This window comes from Haliotis rufescens, unplaced genomic scaffold, assembly GCF_023055435.1.
Source record: "Haliotis rufescens isolate VD_foot unplaced genomic scaffold, xgHalRufe1.0.p SCAF_13, whole genome shotgun sequence".
Taxonomy (NCBI): Eukaryota; Metazoa; Mollusca; class Gastropoda; order Lepetellida; family Haliotidae; genus Haliotis; species Haliotis rufescens.
This window is the reverse complement of record NW_025963813.1, coordinates 27,086,279-27,105,660: the sequence shown is the minus strand read 5'-3', so window position 1 is coordinate 27,105,660 and position 19,382 is coordinate 27,086,279. Positions and strand designations below refer to the sequence as shown.

Below are 19,382 nucleotides of genomic sequence, written 5' to 3'. Positions count from 1 at the left end.
GTCTTTGTCTTGTGTTTTGTCAGCTGTGGTCAACCTTCTGCAGTTTTCGAAAGGAAACTACCAACGTGAAATACCGTTTTCGACGTAATAAGCGCCCACTGCGATATTTGCTAATGTATTTGCAAGTGAACAATCTCAATTAGCACCCCTTCCGATTGATCAATGTACACAAGACTTATTTATTCGTGTATTATATGCACCCTTAATTATGGGCAATTAATTCTGGAAAATATATCTGTTGTGTATAATATGCACAGAGTTTTCTTTTGTATCATTTCAGGCTGTCAGCATAAACCACAAAATTTACGATCTTTCAACTGTTTTTTTTCTCTCACCAAAATTATATTCTAATAAGAGTTCTAATTTTGAGCGGGCCCTGGGCGCTTATAACGTCGAATATGGTAAAATAAAAATGCCTAAAGAACTTTGTTCAGTTTTACATTTGTGACAGAAATTCAAATCCCATGCTACTTACAGACTGGTCTAGAAGCTGTTCTGGCAACCCCTGATGGAGCAGGACGCTTAATACAGTACATATAATCACAGTTACGTGAAGCAGCAATGTGCATAGGCCTGGAATGGACACAGCAAAATATATATATATTGAGTAACATAATATTCATTGATCCAAATTCTTGACAAGAAATATAAAGATCCTGTAATTAAAGCATTCATTAAGCCTTACCATACACTACACCACTTCATTACTTTACAGTAAGGAAGGACCCATGAAATTAGTACTTGGGGATCCTCTGGTCCCCTAATTTTGTAGGTCAAGGTAAAAACCCTGTACAATACATCAGGATTGAGGTAGTATTTTCAGGATTTAATACTAGAACAGCCTGAAACAAATATATCCAATACATCCTATGCAAGTCTATAGTAGTTGGCAAGTCTAGATTGGTGCAGTTTCGGTTTCTGAAAATAAAGAGTCCCTTGGCTCCCTTTTTAAAAGATAATTTAATTTAACAACTGTTATTTTTCTTAAAATATTTTCATTTCAGTGACCAAATGTTCATCTAATACTTGTGTAGCAGGGTTGCGTCCGACCACACAGACCACAGACGCTACTGTGTTCTTCAATGGCCAATGTCTATTCCCAGATATTATGAACGTAAATAAAACCACCCTGAAACAATCAGGTCCACAATATAAGGGTAAGGGAACGCAACTGTAGGCTAAGACGAAACCTACCTTAGCATATAAGCCTCGCTATCAAAACATCAAAAAGAGACCCAATCAAACCTGAGCCATGAAACTATAGACTTAAACAACAGGAATATATACTATGATCATTGCGTGCGTAAACAGTAATACAACTATGGGAAAATCAATGTCCAAACAGCAGTATCGTAACCAATTAAACAACACAACGCCTATTTACGATGTTAAACTAAATCACATGTTGGTCTGTTTACTAATGTTTAATTGCACTTGATTTTATTCAGCACAGAAACATCCAGCTCAAGCATTCATGTATATTGTGTCACTAAATAACAGCTAAACTGATTAGGTTAAATACTGCAGTGTGTGAGCGCTCATTCTTAGTCTAAACATTTACAAAACATGCTCATGACACAGAGCAAATTGGCCATGAAACACAGTGCACGCAGGCACAACCCGGGTATATTCAGCAAAAGGTACAATGATTCCGAACATGTTCAAATTCGACTTAAATTTGATAATGATGCATCTTACATGTACATCAAATCTGTGTAACAGTAAGTGTTCACAGAACCACTGGAACCACTGATTGCAAAAGTTTGGATGACATCAATACAATATGGACACTGTTCACGCTGCACTTAAGTGTCTCTGTATCTGCAGATGGCAACATATGTGTTGCTATATCACAGAAAACAACAACATATCTCACATCACGGTATTCCCTAGGATGACGTCATGATTCCAGTCACAGTTGAGGGATGGATCCTCAATGGTTGATGACAGCAGGCTTTCCTCACATCTCTGGTTAGGCCATGTCCTCCCTGGGGGCTCCAATGTAGCAGGACTGCAGAGGCGACTGTTCTTCAATGGCCAATATTTTTCCCCAGATAGTAAGAACGTAAATAAAAATCACCCTGAAACAATCAGGTCTACAATATAACACATAAAACATTATACACAAACATACACATACAATTCATACTAAGATAAGATACAGTACATAGCGTTGCTATGAATGCATTAGCTAGAATGTATTTATTACCTAGTACATTTCAAAAGTATTTTTGTCTTGATATATATAATCAAATGCATACACCAGATAGACAATTTACACAGTCAATAAATTACATATGAACGATACATAAAGGACATGTAAAAGACTTATAAACCTACCAGGTGTGTGGTCCTGGGTTGATCTCACACCTGGGGACGATGCCGTGCCAGGTTTCCACACAGTAGTGCAAAACTTGTCTGCAGAGGAAATAACAATACATATGTATACAGCAGACAAGCCAATAAGAACAAATATAGAACTAACACCTTCTATCATACATAGAAGTACACAGGTAGCTGAGCAATGAACATGATGGAGCAATAATAGAAAATACCTTCACTCATTCATCACATGCATGCTTGCTTAGCCTTACCTCCTATATCACAAATAAGCTCTACTATTATTGCTAAAACTACTAATATTACTTCTAAGTTTAATGCTTATACATGTTTTCATGAATTTAGGATACTTATTTGATTGTTTAACTCAATAATCACGATTCCACATTCCGTGTACTCGTGTCTAAACATACATATCCAAATACAAACAATATCTACAATATTGCAAATACAATTTAATGAATAAAATCTCAATCCAATAATAAAATACTAACCTTGGAATTTGATCTAAAGTTCCCCAAAGCAATCCTTGTGAATAACAGGTGAGAGAATCGCAATATATACTAGAATATATCTTTATCCTTGAAAGGAATATGTGGAGTGACCATAGCCCTTCTCATGTGTCCGGCATACAGCTTGGCGGAGTACCCAAGCTGGCCATGAAGACAAAAGGGCTTGAGTTGGGAGAGTGCTGAGGCTATTGTATTAGTGCACAGGGCGTGACAGTCACAAACCAACCATGCAGTAAGCATGCTCAGAAAAAGGCTGTGACTGATCATGCTGATAGTGTAGTGTTTAAAGTTGGCTGAGCAATAAAATAAGTTGACCAAAACTGCATTTAATTATGTTCATGAATTATACTTAAAATATAAAATACAAGAACTGTGAACTGAAACATATTTTTGTTCAATTTCTCAAGAAAACTAATGAATACAACAAGCAAGTTGAGATAAATTATTGTTTATACAAGTAAATACAAATATACATTATACATTCTGAATTATTATGATTAACATGAGATTCAGAAAAGAACAGCAGATGAAAGGATGGCTAAAATAAATACATGTACAATCAAATCAGCAAAATAAATATGATGTATTATGACTTCAATCATATACATGAACATCTAATGTATAATCATGTTAAAATATCACAGAAAGAATATAGTCATTTGAGTTATCCAGCAATATCACCAGAAAGTAACTAATACTGCGATACCCTCGTAACCTGGATGGAAACACAGGCTTGCCTTGACCAATCCAGGCAGCTAGTTCAATGAAAGGGAAAGAACTCTCCATATTTATAAGGTAATAATGATCTATTTATCATCCCAAACAGGCTTCCAAAAGAGATATCCTTGGGCGCAATGTCGCTACAATGAACATGCGTCACAATGCTTTGCAGACCATTCTCATGTCATCCTTTACCATTACGTCTCGATCAAATTATCAACTTGAGTTCTATTTGATGTTTTCTCATATCTCATGTACCCTGTGTTGTGCCAAGTTAATGATGTGAAACAAGAGAGAAAACAGATCTATACATTGGTAAGGATCGTCAAAAGAATCTATGAACATAATACGTTTGTATCACCAATATGTATGAGCAGGTGTTGCTTGCTGTGCATTAATAGGTGCACAATGCCAAAGGAAAGCCAGACTTTTCTTCTTCTTTTTTTGTGTGTATGGAATTTTGGTCCCAAAAGTCAGATCAGGAGGTCTGAATATAATAATAATCCAATTTCAAAACTAGATTTTCTTTCCTCTCGCAGGACAAAATAAGTTCAAATAAACTTCCATTTATTTATTGATTGTGGCTTTTGGTTCCAGTTGGTCATATATGTAAAAAACCCTTTATAAATTGTTGTTATGTATTAATCAGTCAAGTCTGCATCCATAAAAATATACTTTTTTAAATGGAGAATATAGTTGTCAGTGCAAATCTGAACATCAATGTGTAATATCATACGGAATGTCTTCTGGCAACTGTGATGGTAACACACACTCATCTTCAGCAAGGAGTGGTCTACAAATACTTCCATTATTTCCTACACAAAGTCTTGTACACCTCTGTCACACACAGCTCTTTCCAGTGAATACACACATTTTTTCCAAAAGTGGAGAAAAAAACTTTGGGTCGAGAATGAGTCTTAAAGTTCCATGTGAACAAGCAGTTCGTTTGTTTAACGCTGCACTCAGCAATATTTCAGCCATGTAACGGCAGTCTGTAAATTGAGTCTGGACCAGATGAACCAGTGACTGATATGAGAATTGATCTATGCAAGTGGGATACAATGACATGCAACATTCATGTCAGCAAGCCTGACCACCCGATCCCCTTTGTCGTCTCTCATGACAAGCATGGGATTGTTCATTTCTGAAGCTGTAACTTGTTATGTGGAGAAGGCAAATTCAATCAACAACAGAGGTTTACAAAAACACATTCAGAAATTTCACTCATGTATAACTTTAGAACTTTTGTACACACTTTCAGAAATAGTATTTTACAACCATTGTCATACAATTAAACATGCCCTCCTTAAGATGAATAAAATAATACTGTCATTCTCATTACACTAAAGGCTTAAAAGATGTTAGTCTTGCTTCTCAGGCACCACCCGCATCATTATAAAGTCTGCTGCACGTTTTGTTTTTAGTTCCATTTTAAAAAAAATACAAAAATCCTAATACAATGTACTTAAACACAATACACAAAATTCATTGAAAATGGAAACAAAAACGAAACATGCAATGAACTTTATGATTATGTGGGCAGTGCCTGAGAACCAAGTCTATTATTTTTTTTAGCCTAATTTAAAAATGAGAAAAATTGGATGTATTTAAAAAAACACATTTCTATGAGGAACTACTGTAAAACAAGCAGTGTTTATTTGTTTTCAAGTGAGCTTTTTTCGTCACAAACCACTGAAAACTATGAACAAACAATGCCATTAAGAAATGTTACATTTGACCAATTTCTAAATGGCATTGTGTGTTCATACCTTTCGACCATGGGAGCCGTGCCAATTTATACTTGTCAGAGGGGTACACAAAGTACGTGATCTAGACTGCCAGTTGTCAGACTTCCATTTTTTGTGGAAGCCTCGGTGGCTGTGTGGTTCAGATCGCTGACTTTGTGTGCTGGCGAATCCCGGACAGGACTCAACCCAAAGAGTACGAGAATCGGTACATTACTGAGAAAGTGTTGTCCCAAATATAACATTTGTTACACTGATAACTGGTATCGGCACCTTAAATCTAGATCAGTCTAGTAAACAAGTAAACATATGCTTTTCAGGCATTATAAAAATACTTGTTCAATTCTGTACACATGACTTTTGAGACGCACCATATCCTCGAATTGGTACAACCCTAATAAAAACATAAGTCTGTAAGTTCAGCCGCTGTAACATTAGACTGTTATTGAATACTGACTGGGTACCCTGTTGAATTACTTACTCCATGCCATAGGGTTTGGTATGCCCTTCTTGAATTAATGCTTGCCCCCCATGATCCTACTTCCCACTGACTTCATGCATGCACTATATAGTGTTTTTCACAGCTACAACCTGTAGGGCAGTCGGGTAGCCTAGTCGTTAAACATATTAAAGTGTTCGCTCATCACCCGGGTTTGATTCCCGACATGGTTTCTAGGTGTGAAGCCCATTGCTGGTGTCCCCCGCTGTGATATTGCTGGAATATTGCTAAAAGCGGCGTAAGACCACTCACCACACTACAACCCTGTAACAACCATTCATGTCCACAGTTGGATTTCTTCTCCTGTCTCTCTAACAATATATACAATTAACAACAAACACATATCAAGTAAATATACCCATGGACTGGCAACAGATCCTTAACGCAATAGCTCCTTTTTTTCTTTGTGAGCTGGAAATACAATTAGGTACTGACTAAATGATTAAATGCAGATTGAAAATCTTTGGTTTATCAACTTCATGAGTTGGATTCATTCAGATATTACCGCCTTGGTAAAACCCAGGACAATGAGTGCTCAGAGACTAAGGATCATAATGGGACTAGTCTGGTCCAGTCAGCAGCTCCTGACACAGCTAAGGGATGCAACTGTGCTCAGTGGATGTGTTATGCAACAAGCAGAATGAGTGAGTATGTGAGTTGGGTTTAACGCCACTTTTAACAGTATTCCAGTTATATCAAGGCGTGTCAGCTTAAGCCCGAAGTGATGCAGGTCTCAGATGTTTACCACTTCGGTGAAACCCACGAGCATGGGTATGGTGCTGACAAACCTAGAAACATAATCGGGGCGAACCAGGATTCAAACCCACAATCATAGGTTTCTGGCGTGCCCAAGGAACGCAACTCTGCACAGCGAATCACTGCGCCTTAGATGATTGGGCCACTCGTGTGCCCAACAAGCAGAGTCCCATAGATTACTCTGAGTCTTTGTTCTTGAGACAAGACTGGTAATTTACAGTATACAGCAAGTACCTAATAAGCAATATCATACAGTACTAAGTTCTAATATCATTACATCTGGAGACATTACTTTATAATGAGAAGCAGGGCTTCAATCAGTTCTTTAAGGCTTCTGGAAGCACTAATATCCATGACAACGTATGACTCATGAAGAAAACCTTCTTAAACTGAGAACATTGAAAGTAAAGGTCACATAAGCAAGGTGAACTTCATGCCTTGTTCATTGTTTCCAAAACTGCCTTATGAAACATTTGAGCAGCCCAGAGTGAAGGTCATCATTGCAAGGTGAAGGTCATCAATGCAAGGTGAAGGCAGTTGTGTTGGAGGTTGAGGTCAGGTCAGGCAAGCCAGCCGACATCTCCTTCTGCTGATGTGGAGTCTAACAGCATCATCAGCTCGTCCAAGTAGCTATCATTGGCTTTCTGGAGAACAAGACACAGGAATCTCTGTCAGTGGTCAACATGGTTCATTACGAAGGCTAAACAAATATAAACGACATTATACTTGGGGTGACGCTTGAGGCTATTTTCACTATAGTAGCCCACATCTTAATGCTTAATAATTATGGTAATCAATATAATAGAAATGAAAAAAAGTATTGTAGACAATTTCAAAGTCGGCCATGTCGCTACTCTAACCAAAGGGAAGTAACTCCAATCTAATCCTTGCTAGCCATTACACATGAAGGTGTGAAATACGCATAATTTATGTTATATTTACAGCTAATTGCAACTATAGCATTGTATAAAAGGTATTGATGGTTATCCATACTATCAACAATACTAGTGGCATTTATCAATTCCTATTTGTAGGACAAACCATTGCATTACATCGATATATTGTAACACTCCTACATGAAACACTCTTTACATAATGAAGAGTGATGTCAGAAACAAATGTTAATTCCTGAAGACTTGGAGGAGACAACACGTGTGCAAGATTATCACCCAACATAATCACCTTTTCAAGGCTGTTGCAGTTCAAGTTCAATAACAGTCCACATTGTCATATCTTTAGAATGAGAGGGAATGTGGATTAACATTGTGTTCAAGATATTTACACTCAGGGACAGGTGAGATTGGTCTTGGGACTGTAGCAGATAATGCCCACACGCACTAGCCCAATACAAGTAACAATTTCTCAGGACCCGAAGAATATATATTCAACCCTATTTAGCAATATGTGCGTGCGTGCTGGAGAGAGAGAGAGAGAGAGAGAGAGAGAGAGAGAGAGAGAGAGAGAGAGAGAGAGAGAGATTCATTTACTTGTCCAGTGGACCATGTAGTTCAGGTGAAATGGGGTTTAATGTTGAGTTCAAGATTATATTGCACCATGCACGCACGCACATGTGTGTGTGTGTGTGTGTGTGTGTGTGTGTGTGTGTGTGTGTGGTTTATTTCGTTTTCAAGAGTATAGAGCAACATGCATGCACATGTGTGTACATTGGTGTTTGTCTGTGAGACAGTGTGTATCTGTGTGTGTCTCTGCAAATGTGTGTGTTTGCCTGTGTCTGTGTGTGAAGGTGTGTTTGTCTCTGTCTGACTGTGTGTGACTGTGACTCTGTTAACGTCTTTTAGTATGATAGTTTGATGCAGCTGGGGATCGAACCACAACCTTTAATGCTTCAGACGGACACCATGGAGGCGGCTGCTTCTACTAAGAAACTAACTGTGTGCTATCTACTGTTGTACATGCATGTTCATGCACATGGATATCAGCCCCAGTATTTGTGGACAAGCAACAACCTCTCTGCTAGATGGAGAGGACCAAAATGACAACGATGAGCAATCAACAGGAATTAAGTTAACCAATAAATATTCAACAGACAACTGACACATCACAATGGTTAGTACTGGAGCAGCAGCATTAGCACTGGGTAAGACAGGATATAAAGCAGTTCTTTCAGTCATACAGGATGCTACAGAAAGCCCAGAGTGATGCAGGCTACAGACATTAACCAGATCATATTTATGGTAAATCTGGCATTCAAACCAATGACTAGCTGATCCAGACGAGACTAAGGGCACAATGAAATAGTGGCGTCTTTCACCACTGGTCCCCCTGCCCCAAAACAAATTAACTTTCATCAATGTAGATACTGTTTACCATGAACAAAATCAGTATCAAAATGTTAACAAAATTAATTAGGTAGGTTTTTTTTGGGGGGGGGGGGGGGGGGGGGGTTGTTTTTTTGTTTTTTTTGGGGTGTGTGTGTGTGTATGTGTGTGTGTTGCGGTTGTTCAATCTAGTATGTAACCAAATAAACAGAAACATTGGGAAAGGGCCTCCATATTGCCACCTTGACCATAACACAAGATGCACAGAAAAGCAGTGCACATGTAAAGGTGCACTATACTATATTGGATCGCATTGTTTATAAGTATTAGGATTTTGAAAATGTATTTTGAAAATGGAAATAAAAATGAAAAGTGTGGCAGACTTTATGATGATGCGGGCAGAGCCGGAGGACCAAGGCTATTATATATTTTAGCCTTAGGTTGATATTTGAGCAAATAACAGAAAAAAATAATGAATGTTTTTTTATCAATTCTTATCCAGAAATGAATCTTAAACAACTTGAGTCCAAGATGCCAAATTAGCAAACGAAAAATCTCATACAATCAAAAGGCACCATCACTTCATCGAAGTGGGCAAACAGTCATGAAAGATAATGAATAGATTCTGAGTGATGTTTCTGAAAACAAACAGACAGATAAACATGCTACATGGTTGGGGTATAATGAGAAACAACTTGAATAAGACAAAAAAACAACTAATAAAATGTTTACTGATTGAAATCAATTGAGCAGAATAGTGTTATCAGTCAAGCATCAACCAAAACCATGCCAAAGTTCTCAAAAGTCAATCATTGAAATTAATCAAAGCTGGGAAACAGAGGTTGGTTTCCATTCATTCAGCAGAACAGGAATCAAACCAGACTGTCAATGATGTTAACAGAACCTCAGCCCTCGGCAAACCAGGGCGACAGCAACGTCTGAATGCATGGCATGCTTAAACCAAGATGGACGCTCACTTTATACTTCTGGTGCCTGAGTTCCACATACTTATTGACATCCCTCTCTGTCCGGGCTTCAGCCTTCAGTTTGGCCATCTGCTGCTTGGTGTCCGTCTCGGCTTGGTCAGCGTAGTCTGCCAGGCGACTGATTGTCTCCCGACTTGCCTGAAAGTAGAAATTGTGGAGTAGAGGTCTTGCTGTTTTATTACCCTTGTAGGAGTGAGTGGGTGAATGTTTTGTGGCACAGCCATGTTACAGTTGTAGGTGAGGTGAAATGGGGTTTAATGCGCGTTCAAGATTATTGTGCTTATATAGCGACATGCACGTGTTTGTCTGCTTGTACTAGTTTGGACTGATGCTGATTTATCGTACTAGCCCACTGAGATACCATGCTGCAGTTTAACATGAATACCCCACTCACACACAGTATACTGACTCTGAGCTGACCAGTCCTTGTTTTATACACTTAATGCCAAGCCCCAGGCAGGGTAAAGTCAAGTACCATCTTGTAACATCTTTTGGTATTACGTGGTCAGGATCGAACCCAAGACCTTCCGCTCTCTGGGTGGAGGCTCTACCACTAGACCACAGATCTAGAGGTGGTCTGTTACAGCTGTTACACAGTGGTCTGACAAGAATATCTGGGCCAGGGAAACTAGTGGTTGATGGTATGACCACTGATCCATTCTGTGGGGCATGACACGCAGTCTGCCAGGTGACACACAAACCTATATACCACAACTTTTAAAATTTGGTCAACTCACAATAATGGAAATGTGATAAAAATTGTAAATTTTACAATAAATTACATATTTATATATTTATCCTATCTCACACTATGCATTTCTCTTTCTTTTTCGATCCTAAGTGGAAACGTGTGTGGATTCCCAAGTGTTGACAAACATGTCACCACTCTGTGGCGATTGGAAAGAGAATGAGTTGGCTGGGGAAACCATGTGATAGTGCAGGTAGGTCAACCAGCATGCAAGTGTGCATGACCCAGATATTGGGAGGTGACCATGGTGATGAGAGCTATTAATTTTAGAAGCTGGAAACCCATGTCCAGACACGTTTCCACATAGGATAGAAAGAAGAAAGAGAAATATATCGTATGAGAAAGAATAAATTTAAAAATCAAAACAAATGAAAAGTAATTGTTTGAGGTAGACATGCGTTGTAAAAGAAAGTATTTCGAAGTCCAGTCAAGGAACATTCAGATACAATCAAATCTGGACACAGTGAAATTTACCTAAAAATGTTTAGACAATAAGTGATTCTTGAGCGACCAAATTTGCTTTGACTGCCAGCTGGCTCAAGCCTTGTCTCCCTTTTGAGAAAAGTTGCTAGCAGACTAGTGCTGGTTTGTATGGGATAGTATCATAGTGCTTGTTCCTCACCTTGATCATGTCCTTGGCCTTGTCGGCCGCCTCCTGGGCGTGGTATCTCTCCGACTCCAGCTGTTCCCTCTGGGCTGCGTTAGCCTCCTCCAGCTTGGCCTGGGTTTTCCTGGAACAAGATGCAGACAGCTCCAGGAGACGGCTACAGTGTACAGCTCCAGGAAATGTATTTACGCGTGAGGTGGGGTGAAATGGGTTTAACTCAGTGTTACTCCATGCAGGACACCAGCCACTCACTTGGACATGTCCAGCTCGATCTGTAGCTTGTCAAACTTGGTCTTGAACCACTCGTGTGCCTCCTGCAGATGCTGTGAGATCTCCAGACTCTCTGAGTGAGCATCCTTCAGCTTCCCCTCTGCATCCTTCTTCCTCCGCGACACTGACTCCTCTCGCTTGCGCGTCTCCTGCAGGGCCAGATCAAAGTCTTAGTGGCATCCCGAGAGATGTGACAAGAATCCCAGGTGGAAACAGTGAACAGAATAAACCCACTTTCTTCACACACCCTATGGTCAACTAGCTCATGTTTTGGATATAGTGTGCTTTTTTTAAATCCTGGATCATATGATTATGGAAATGGTTGTGTTGCTTCTTATTTATAAGAGTGAGTGAGTGGTATGGTTTTACGCCACTTTTAGCAATTTTTCTGCAATATCATGGTGTATTGTATTGGGCTCCACACGTTGTACCCATGTTGGAAATCGAACCCGGCCTTCGGCGTAACGAGCAACGCTTTAACCACTAGACTACCCGACCGCCCCCCTTATTTCTAAGAATTGTCAGTATGAGCTTCCTGTTCAATAACCCAAAAAGGGCACTGTCAGAAAGATGTGTTCCTGGGCTCCTTGAGGTTTGATCCTGTAGCATTGGAATCAAGGGACCTCACAAATCTTTACCTCCAGCAAAAGAGCAAATATGGGGACCACTTGACTTTCATACTATATGTTGAATACTTGAAATCTAGTGATATGTAAAGAACAAAATTAAATTAAGTCTGTCATGAATTCTTCATGGTCTTTGGCCCACAAATCTATCACTGGGATAAATCACAATTAAACTTCAATGAACAGGTACATGTAGACTTTTTAAGGTTGACACTAAAAGTCAAGGCTTTTCAAGAGGGACCTAAACATTCAAGGCCTTTTCAATCCTGTACAAATCCTGTACTACTAAGACTCTCCCTTCACACATGACACTACCACACCCCCTCTCTCACATGGTACTACTAAGACTCTCGCTTCTCACATGACACTACCACATCCCATCTCTCACATGGTACTACTAAGACTCTCCCTTCACACATGACACTACCACACCCCCTCTCTCACATGGTACTACTAAGACTCTCCCTTCACACATGACACTACCACACCCCCTCTCTCACATGGTACTACTAAGACTCTCCCTTCTCACATAACACTACCACACCCCCTCTCTCACATGGTACTACTAAGACTCTCCCTTCTCACATGACACTACCACCTCCCCTCTCTCACATGGTACTACTAAGACTCCCCCTTCTCACATGACACTACCACACCCCCTCTCTCACATGGTACTACCAAGACTTCCCCTTCTCACATGACACTACCACATCCCCTCTCTCACATGGTACTACTAAGACTCCCCCTTCTCACATGACACTACCACACCCCCTCTCTCACATGGTACTACCAAGACTTCCCCTTCTCACATGACACTACCACCTCCCCTCTCTCACATGGTACTACTAAGACTCCCCCTTCTCACATGACACTACCACACCCCCTCTCTCACATGGTACTACCAAGACTTCCCCTTCTCACATGACACTACCACATCCCCTCTCTCACATGGTACTACTAAGACTCCCCATTCTCACATGACACTACCACACCCCCTCTCTCACATGGTACTACCAAGACTTCCCCTTCTCACATGACACTACCACATCCCCTCTCTCACATGGTACTACTAAGACTCCCCCTTTTCACATGACACTACCACACCCCCTCTCTCACATGGAACTACTAAGACTCCCCCTTTTCACATGACACTACCACATCCCACTCACATGGTACTACTAAGACTCTCCCTTCTCACATGACACTACAACACCCCCTCTCTCACATGGTACTACTAAGACTCCCCATTCTCACATGACACTACCACATCCCACTCACATGGTACTACTAAGACTCTCCCTTCTCACATGACACTACCACACCCCCTCTCTCACATGGTACTACTAAGACTCCCCCTTCTCACATGACACTACCACATCCCCTCTCTCACATGGTACTACTAAGACTCTCTCTTCTCACATGACACTACCACACCCCCTCTCTCACATGGTACTACTAAGACTCTCCCTTCTCACATGACACTACCACACCCCCTCTCTCTCATGGCACTACAAAGACTCTCTCTTCTCACGCGACACTACCACCTCCCCTCTCTCACATGGTACTACTAAGACTCCCCCTTCTCACATGACACTACCACCTCCCCTCTCTCACATGGTACTACTAAGACTCTCCCTTCTCACATGACACTATCACACCCTCTCTCTCTCATGGCACTACAAAGACTCTCTCTTCTCACGCGACACTACCACCTCCCCTCTCTCACATGGTACTACTAAGACTCCCCCTTCTCACATGACACTACCACATCCCACTCACATGGTACTTCTTCTTGATGTCGTCTCGGATGTGCTTCTCCTTCTCCAGTGCAGCTTCCTTCTGCTGCAGCAGCTGGCTGGTGTTGGCCTGTGCAATGGCAAGCTGCCCGATCTCCTCCTGGAGGGAGGCTATCTGACTCATGAACAGATGGATTGTCTCCCCCTGGAACAAGATACCAACAGCAATGTCACAGCAGCATGCTGATTGAGTGAACACCTTACTCAGCAATAACAGCTGTGTCTATAGGCCAGCAAGTGATACAGAGTCTGCAAACCTATAGGCACCAAAACCTTGTTAATCTTGATGGTATTGTGGAAACATCTGCAGTGTCAGAAATTAAGGGATCAAAACAAACGTACAATCAAAACTTAATCGAGGGACCCCTAAATCTTGAAGTTGTTACATTATTCTTATAAGGATCCCTTGACTTCCAAGCTTAATTTTGAAAACTCATCTGGATTAACATGTTTCTAAATCAATAAATCCTTGGTACCGCATTTCCTCTAATGAACATCTGCTCCTATTCTTTCAACAAGCGTCCAAATCCAGCAGGTAATGGAGGCTTGGTGGTAATTAGAGACCTGGCACTTAATATTTGAACTAGTGTTGTATACAATAATATAAGCTACAGTTACTTAAAACTTGACATACAAGAGAATTTTATGGTCTTGATACAGAATATATTTTTACAAACCTGTAGAGGTTATGAATTCTCTGATGAAATCCTCCTGGGGCACTTATTGCATTTTCCTTGCTTAAGAAAATCTACATGACATAGTTGTAACCATTTTCCTTAATAAAAAATGTTACCACACAAAAAACTTCGTTGTTGTATGATATACAACCACCCTTACGGGGCCTCACCCTCCACGGCGCGTCACGCCAGGGGAAGCAACTCTCACCCAAATCACTTTCCATATGTCTAATGCTCACGGAATGTGGGGAGTAGGGTGGCCCTGCCCCAAGGAGGATTTCATCAGAGAATTCATAACTTCTACAGGTTTGTAAAATTCTCTTTCAGATTAAATCCTCCTTTGGGCACTTATTGCATCAAGAAAGACTCCTAAAGATAATCTAGGAAGTGGCATCCGTCAGCAACAAGCGTAAATAAATACATCGTATTTTGATTATTTCAATGAATTAAATAGAGTTCAATAAATGGAACCAACCTTATCATGAGGCACCACCGTCGAGAGGCGGGGGCTAGCCATTATTTGTGGCTGATCATATTCTAGAACTCGAAACCCCCCCCACACACTTTTTGGAACAAGTGATATAGGGGCGTAGATCACGAGAGACTATAACCCACGCTGAGCTAGGCCAGAGGGTCCATGAGGATCGAAGGAGTGAGTGTGCAAATACAAGTATTATCGAGTAGTAAGGACTGATATTTATCGACCGCAGAAGATAAAATCCGGACCATTACTGAGCAGTTTAACCGGAGGACGGTCTAAAATCTCGAAGGCTCAATCGGCTAGAGATGTAGAACTTTGCCCAGTTCGGAGAACTGACTGACCAAACCGTGCACGCCGGCTTGAGTGTTTGTCAAGTTGGTAATGTTTGATGAACGTGCTAGGCTGGCTCCAAATAGCCGAGGAGCAGATCTCCTCAATGGGCAGAGCTGCGGCATACACTTGTGATGTAGCCACTGCTCTAACCGAATGAGCATTCAACCTGGTAGGGGGGTCCCTGCATTGAAGCGTGTACGCAGTACAAATAGTTGACACTATCCACCTTGAGATAGTTTATTTGCGCGCAGGTATGCCAGCCTTCCTACCGCCATAACAGCAAAATAGTTGGTTATCCTTACGGATACCCTTAGTTCTGCTGATATAGGCCTTGAGGGTCCTGCGGACATCCAAGACATGAGCATGTCTTGCAGTGGTCCCTGACGAGGAAGGCTGTGAAAGAGCAGGTAGCTCAATAGGAGCCGTCACGTGGAAGGCGTGTGCGACCTTAGGACGGTAAGAGTCCGGCAGCCGAATACTGACCCTGTCCCGGTGGAAGACAGTTAGCTCGGGATCGGCTGACATTGCATGAATGTCGCCTACCCGTCTGCCGGACGTTAACGCCACAAGGAACGCCGTCTTCCAGCCATCTTCGACACACCAGCACGCATTGCAGGCCCATCTATCCTCGTACTGAATGTTTGTCGAATCCCTCCGCGAAGCCAGTATTGTGTCTGCAACTCGTGCAGGAATACTGCTCTTCTGGAGGCGATTCCTGACAGTGGCCAAGCCACCCACTGAATCCTGGGATTCGGATGGAGTGCCCCGTTCTGGGATGGGAGGTCCGGTCGTAAAGGTAATAGAACAGGAGGCTGAGCCAGAAACCTGAGTATTACTGGAAACTAACTCTGCGCCGACCAAAGAGGTGCCAGGAGCACAAGGAGTCGCGCAGGCTGAGTGGTTAGCTGAGACAGTACCTTTGAAATCAGAGGTACTGGGGGGAATGCCCACAGAACTGTCCGTCCAATCTAGCTGGAAGGCGTCCGGTGCCACCGACCTCGGGTCGTGGACTCGGGAGCAGAACGTTGGTGTCTGGTGATTCACCCCAGACGCAAACAGATCCACCTGGAACGACCCGTATAACAGGGAGATAATCCCGAATATCCCCGGGTCGAGCCTCCACACGTGAGGAGCAAGGATCCGGCGAGACAGGGCGTCCGCATGGACGTTGTCCACCCCCGGGAGATAAACAGGTAGCACCCTGACATCGTGAGAGTCGCACCATAGTAGGAACTGCCACGTCTCTTGGAGAAGAGAAGGAGGCACCGTTCCCCCTGCTTCCGGATGTAAGTCATCGCCGTTTGGTTGTCCATCTCTAGAGGAACCACTTGGCCACGAAGCAGATCCAGGAAGCGTTGGAACACCAACCTGACCGCTCTCAGTTCTAGCACATTGATATGCAGTTTGATCTCCTGCTGGGACCATAGTCCCGAGGCAGTGTGATCGTTCAGAACGCCTCCCCAGTCGGAGAGTGATACGTCTGTCCACCACTGAAGGTGTGTAATGAGCCACTGCGGAGTCTCGAGAACAGTCTCGAGATCTTCCGAGTTCACCCAAAGTCGACGGAGCGCTTGTTGAATGGGTCTCATTCTCAAGCGCGCCCGCCAAACCACATCCACTGTTGCGCCATGTTGCCCAGTAACTGGAGCCATGTACGAGCAGTATGTCTTGTGGACAGAAGGAACTGGGAAGTAACACTTCTGACCTTGAATATGTGATCTTGTGATAGAGATACAAGTCCGCTCACTGTGTTGAAGTTCGCCCCTAGGAAGACAAGATTCTGAGTAGGGCTCAGATCTGACTTCTTGAGATTGACTATCCACCCTAGGGTGGTCAGAATGTCTATCACTTCTTGTGTAGCTATCTGACTCAGGGATTGCGATAGAGCTCTTAGTAACCAGTCGTCGAGGTACGGATGGCAGAACCGACCTTTCGACCTGGCAACTCTGGCAAGAATCAACATCAGCTTGGTGAACACCCTCGGGGCCGTGGAGATCCCAAATGGTAGAACCCTGAACTGATAACACCTCCCGTCGAAAGAAAACCTCAGGTATTTCTTGAACTCGCAGTGTATGGGTACGTGGTGATAGACATCTTTTAGGTCTATTGACGTTAGCCATTCTCCTGTCTCGACAGCTGAGATCACTGAGTGCAGTGTCTCCATCCTGAAGGACGGTATCTCTATAAGTTTGTTCAGCCTTCTCAGATTGAGAATAGGTCTGAACCCTCCGTCTTTTTTGGTGACTAGGAAATATGTTGAGTAGAAGCCTTGCTTTCCTGTCCCACGGGAACCAGTTCGATCGCAGCTTTCATAAGAAGTGAGTCAACCTCGGCACGGAGGAATTCTGCCTTCTCTCGGGTAGCAGGCACCAGAGTGAGCTTTATCCCGGAGAAGGGGGGCGGTCCAGGTATTGGATGTAACTGTCTCTCATTCCTTCAGGAATAGAGCCAGTCGGCGGCCTACGGGGACATCGGACTTGAGGCAGTGGACCCCGGCTGTCGGCAGTTCAAGAACTTGCGACTGTGGGTCCAACCGGGGCTCTTCAGGGTTTAATGGCGGCCCCGCCAAAAGGCTGCTGGCCTTGACCAGCTGCCTTGCCCCGGCCCCTGCCTCTCTTGCTCCTCACGGCGCCCTTACCTGAAGGAAGCGGTTGCTTCCAAGCAGGAGCAGACTTCTGACCTGGCATGTCAGCATGGGAAGAGTCTAGGGGAGAGGTCCGCTTATGCGGCTTGGTGCTAGGTACCTCCAACAAGACCTTAGAGTCCTTGATCGAAGCGTAAAACTGAGCGACCTCTCGGACCACCTGCTGAGCCCCAGGGAAGAGGGTAGCACCCAGCTTATATGGCAAAGCAAGGAGGTCCTGGCATGTGGATGCCGAGTACTTAGACACCGATATCCACAGCCTGCGCATGCCCATGACAGCGCACATCATCTGCGAGGCACAGCTACGAATAGCGTCCCCCGCGAGATGACTATGAACTTCTGTCAGTTGTGCAGCCAACTCCAAGGCGTCAGCCGGCCCCTCCCCCACTAGCTCCCTCTGTACTGCAGACAGATAGGCAGAGTGTACGGATATGCGAAGCTGTTGGCATGCATTACGGTATTGCTCCTCGAAGCAAACGTATGCAGCCTTCAGCTCCGCACCACACATGGGAAAGGGGGGCAACCGCCGGCCCTGCTTGGCCTTGCTCAGTGAACGATTCGGTTCTTGAAACTTTCTTGAAAAATCAAAACGTCTTGACAGTCGTATGACATATAGGAAAGTGATTTGGGTGAGAGTTGCTTCCCTTGGCGTGATGCACTGTGAAGGGTGAGGCCCCGTAAGGGTGGTCGTATATCATACAAAAACGAAGTTTTTTGTGTGGTAACATTTTTTATTAAGGAAAATGGTTACAACTATGTCATGTAGATTTTCTTGAGCAAGGAAAATGCAATAAGTGCCCCAAGGAGGATTTAAGTGAGTGAGTGAGTTGGGTTTAACGCCGCTTTTAACAGTATTCCAGTCATATCACGGCGTGTCAGCTTAATGTGGGAGGAAAGCCCGAAATGATGCAGGTCTCAGACGTTTACCACTTCGGTGAAACCAACGAGCACGGGCATGGTGCTGACAAACCTAGAAACATAATCGGGGCGAACCGGGATTCGAACCCACAATCATAGGTTTCTGGCATGCCCAAGGGACGCAACTCTGCACAGCGAATCACGGCGCCTTAGACGACTGGGCCACCCGTGCCCCCAGGAGGATTTAATCTGAAAGAGAATCAAAGATACCTGGCACTTATAAGAGACAAGGCACTTATAGCGTTGTACTCTGAGTGAGTGAGTTGGTTTTAATGCCGCTTTAAACATTATTCCAGTTATATCAGAGTATATATATATCAGTTATAGGCTAATGTGGGAGGAAAGCCCGAAGTGATTCAGGTCTCAGACATTTACCACTTCTGTGAAACCCACGAGCCAGGATTCAAACCCACAATCATAGGTTTCTGGGGTGCCCAAGGGACAC

The 19,382-nt window shown here is 43.0% G+C and overlaps 1 protein-coding gene across 3 annotated transcripts in view; it reads right to left on the bottom strand.

Moving 5' to 3' along the window:
• Positions 1–5,072: 5,072 nt before the first annotated feature.
• Positions 5,073–19,382, bottom strand: part of LOC124152540 (coiled-coil domain-containing protein 150-like) — a 50,621-nt gene continuing 36,311 nt past the window's right edge. For 2 of the 3 annotated variants that reach the window (XM_048394362.1, XM_048394363.1), the window contains exons 16-20: positions 13,868–14,029; positions 11,445–11,611; positions 11,208–11,316; positions 9,829–9,975; positions 5,073–7,216 (exon numbers count right to left, since the gene is read on the bottom strand). In XM_048394362.1, coding sequence (XP_048250319.1) covers positions 7,133–7,216; positions 9,829–9,975; positions 11,208–11,316; positions 11,445–11,611; positions 13,868–14,029 — 669 coding nt within the window. In that variant the 3' untranslated portion in view covers positions 5,073–7,132. The remainder of the gene's footprint in view (positions 7,217–9,828; positions 9,976–11,207; positions 11,317–11,444; positions 11,612–13,867; positions 14,030–19,382) is intronic. The other variant, XM_048394364.1, reaches the window with a different exon arrangement.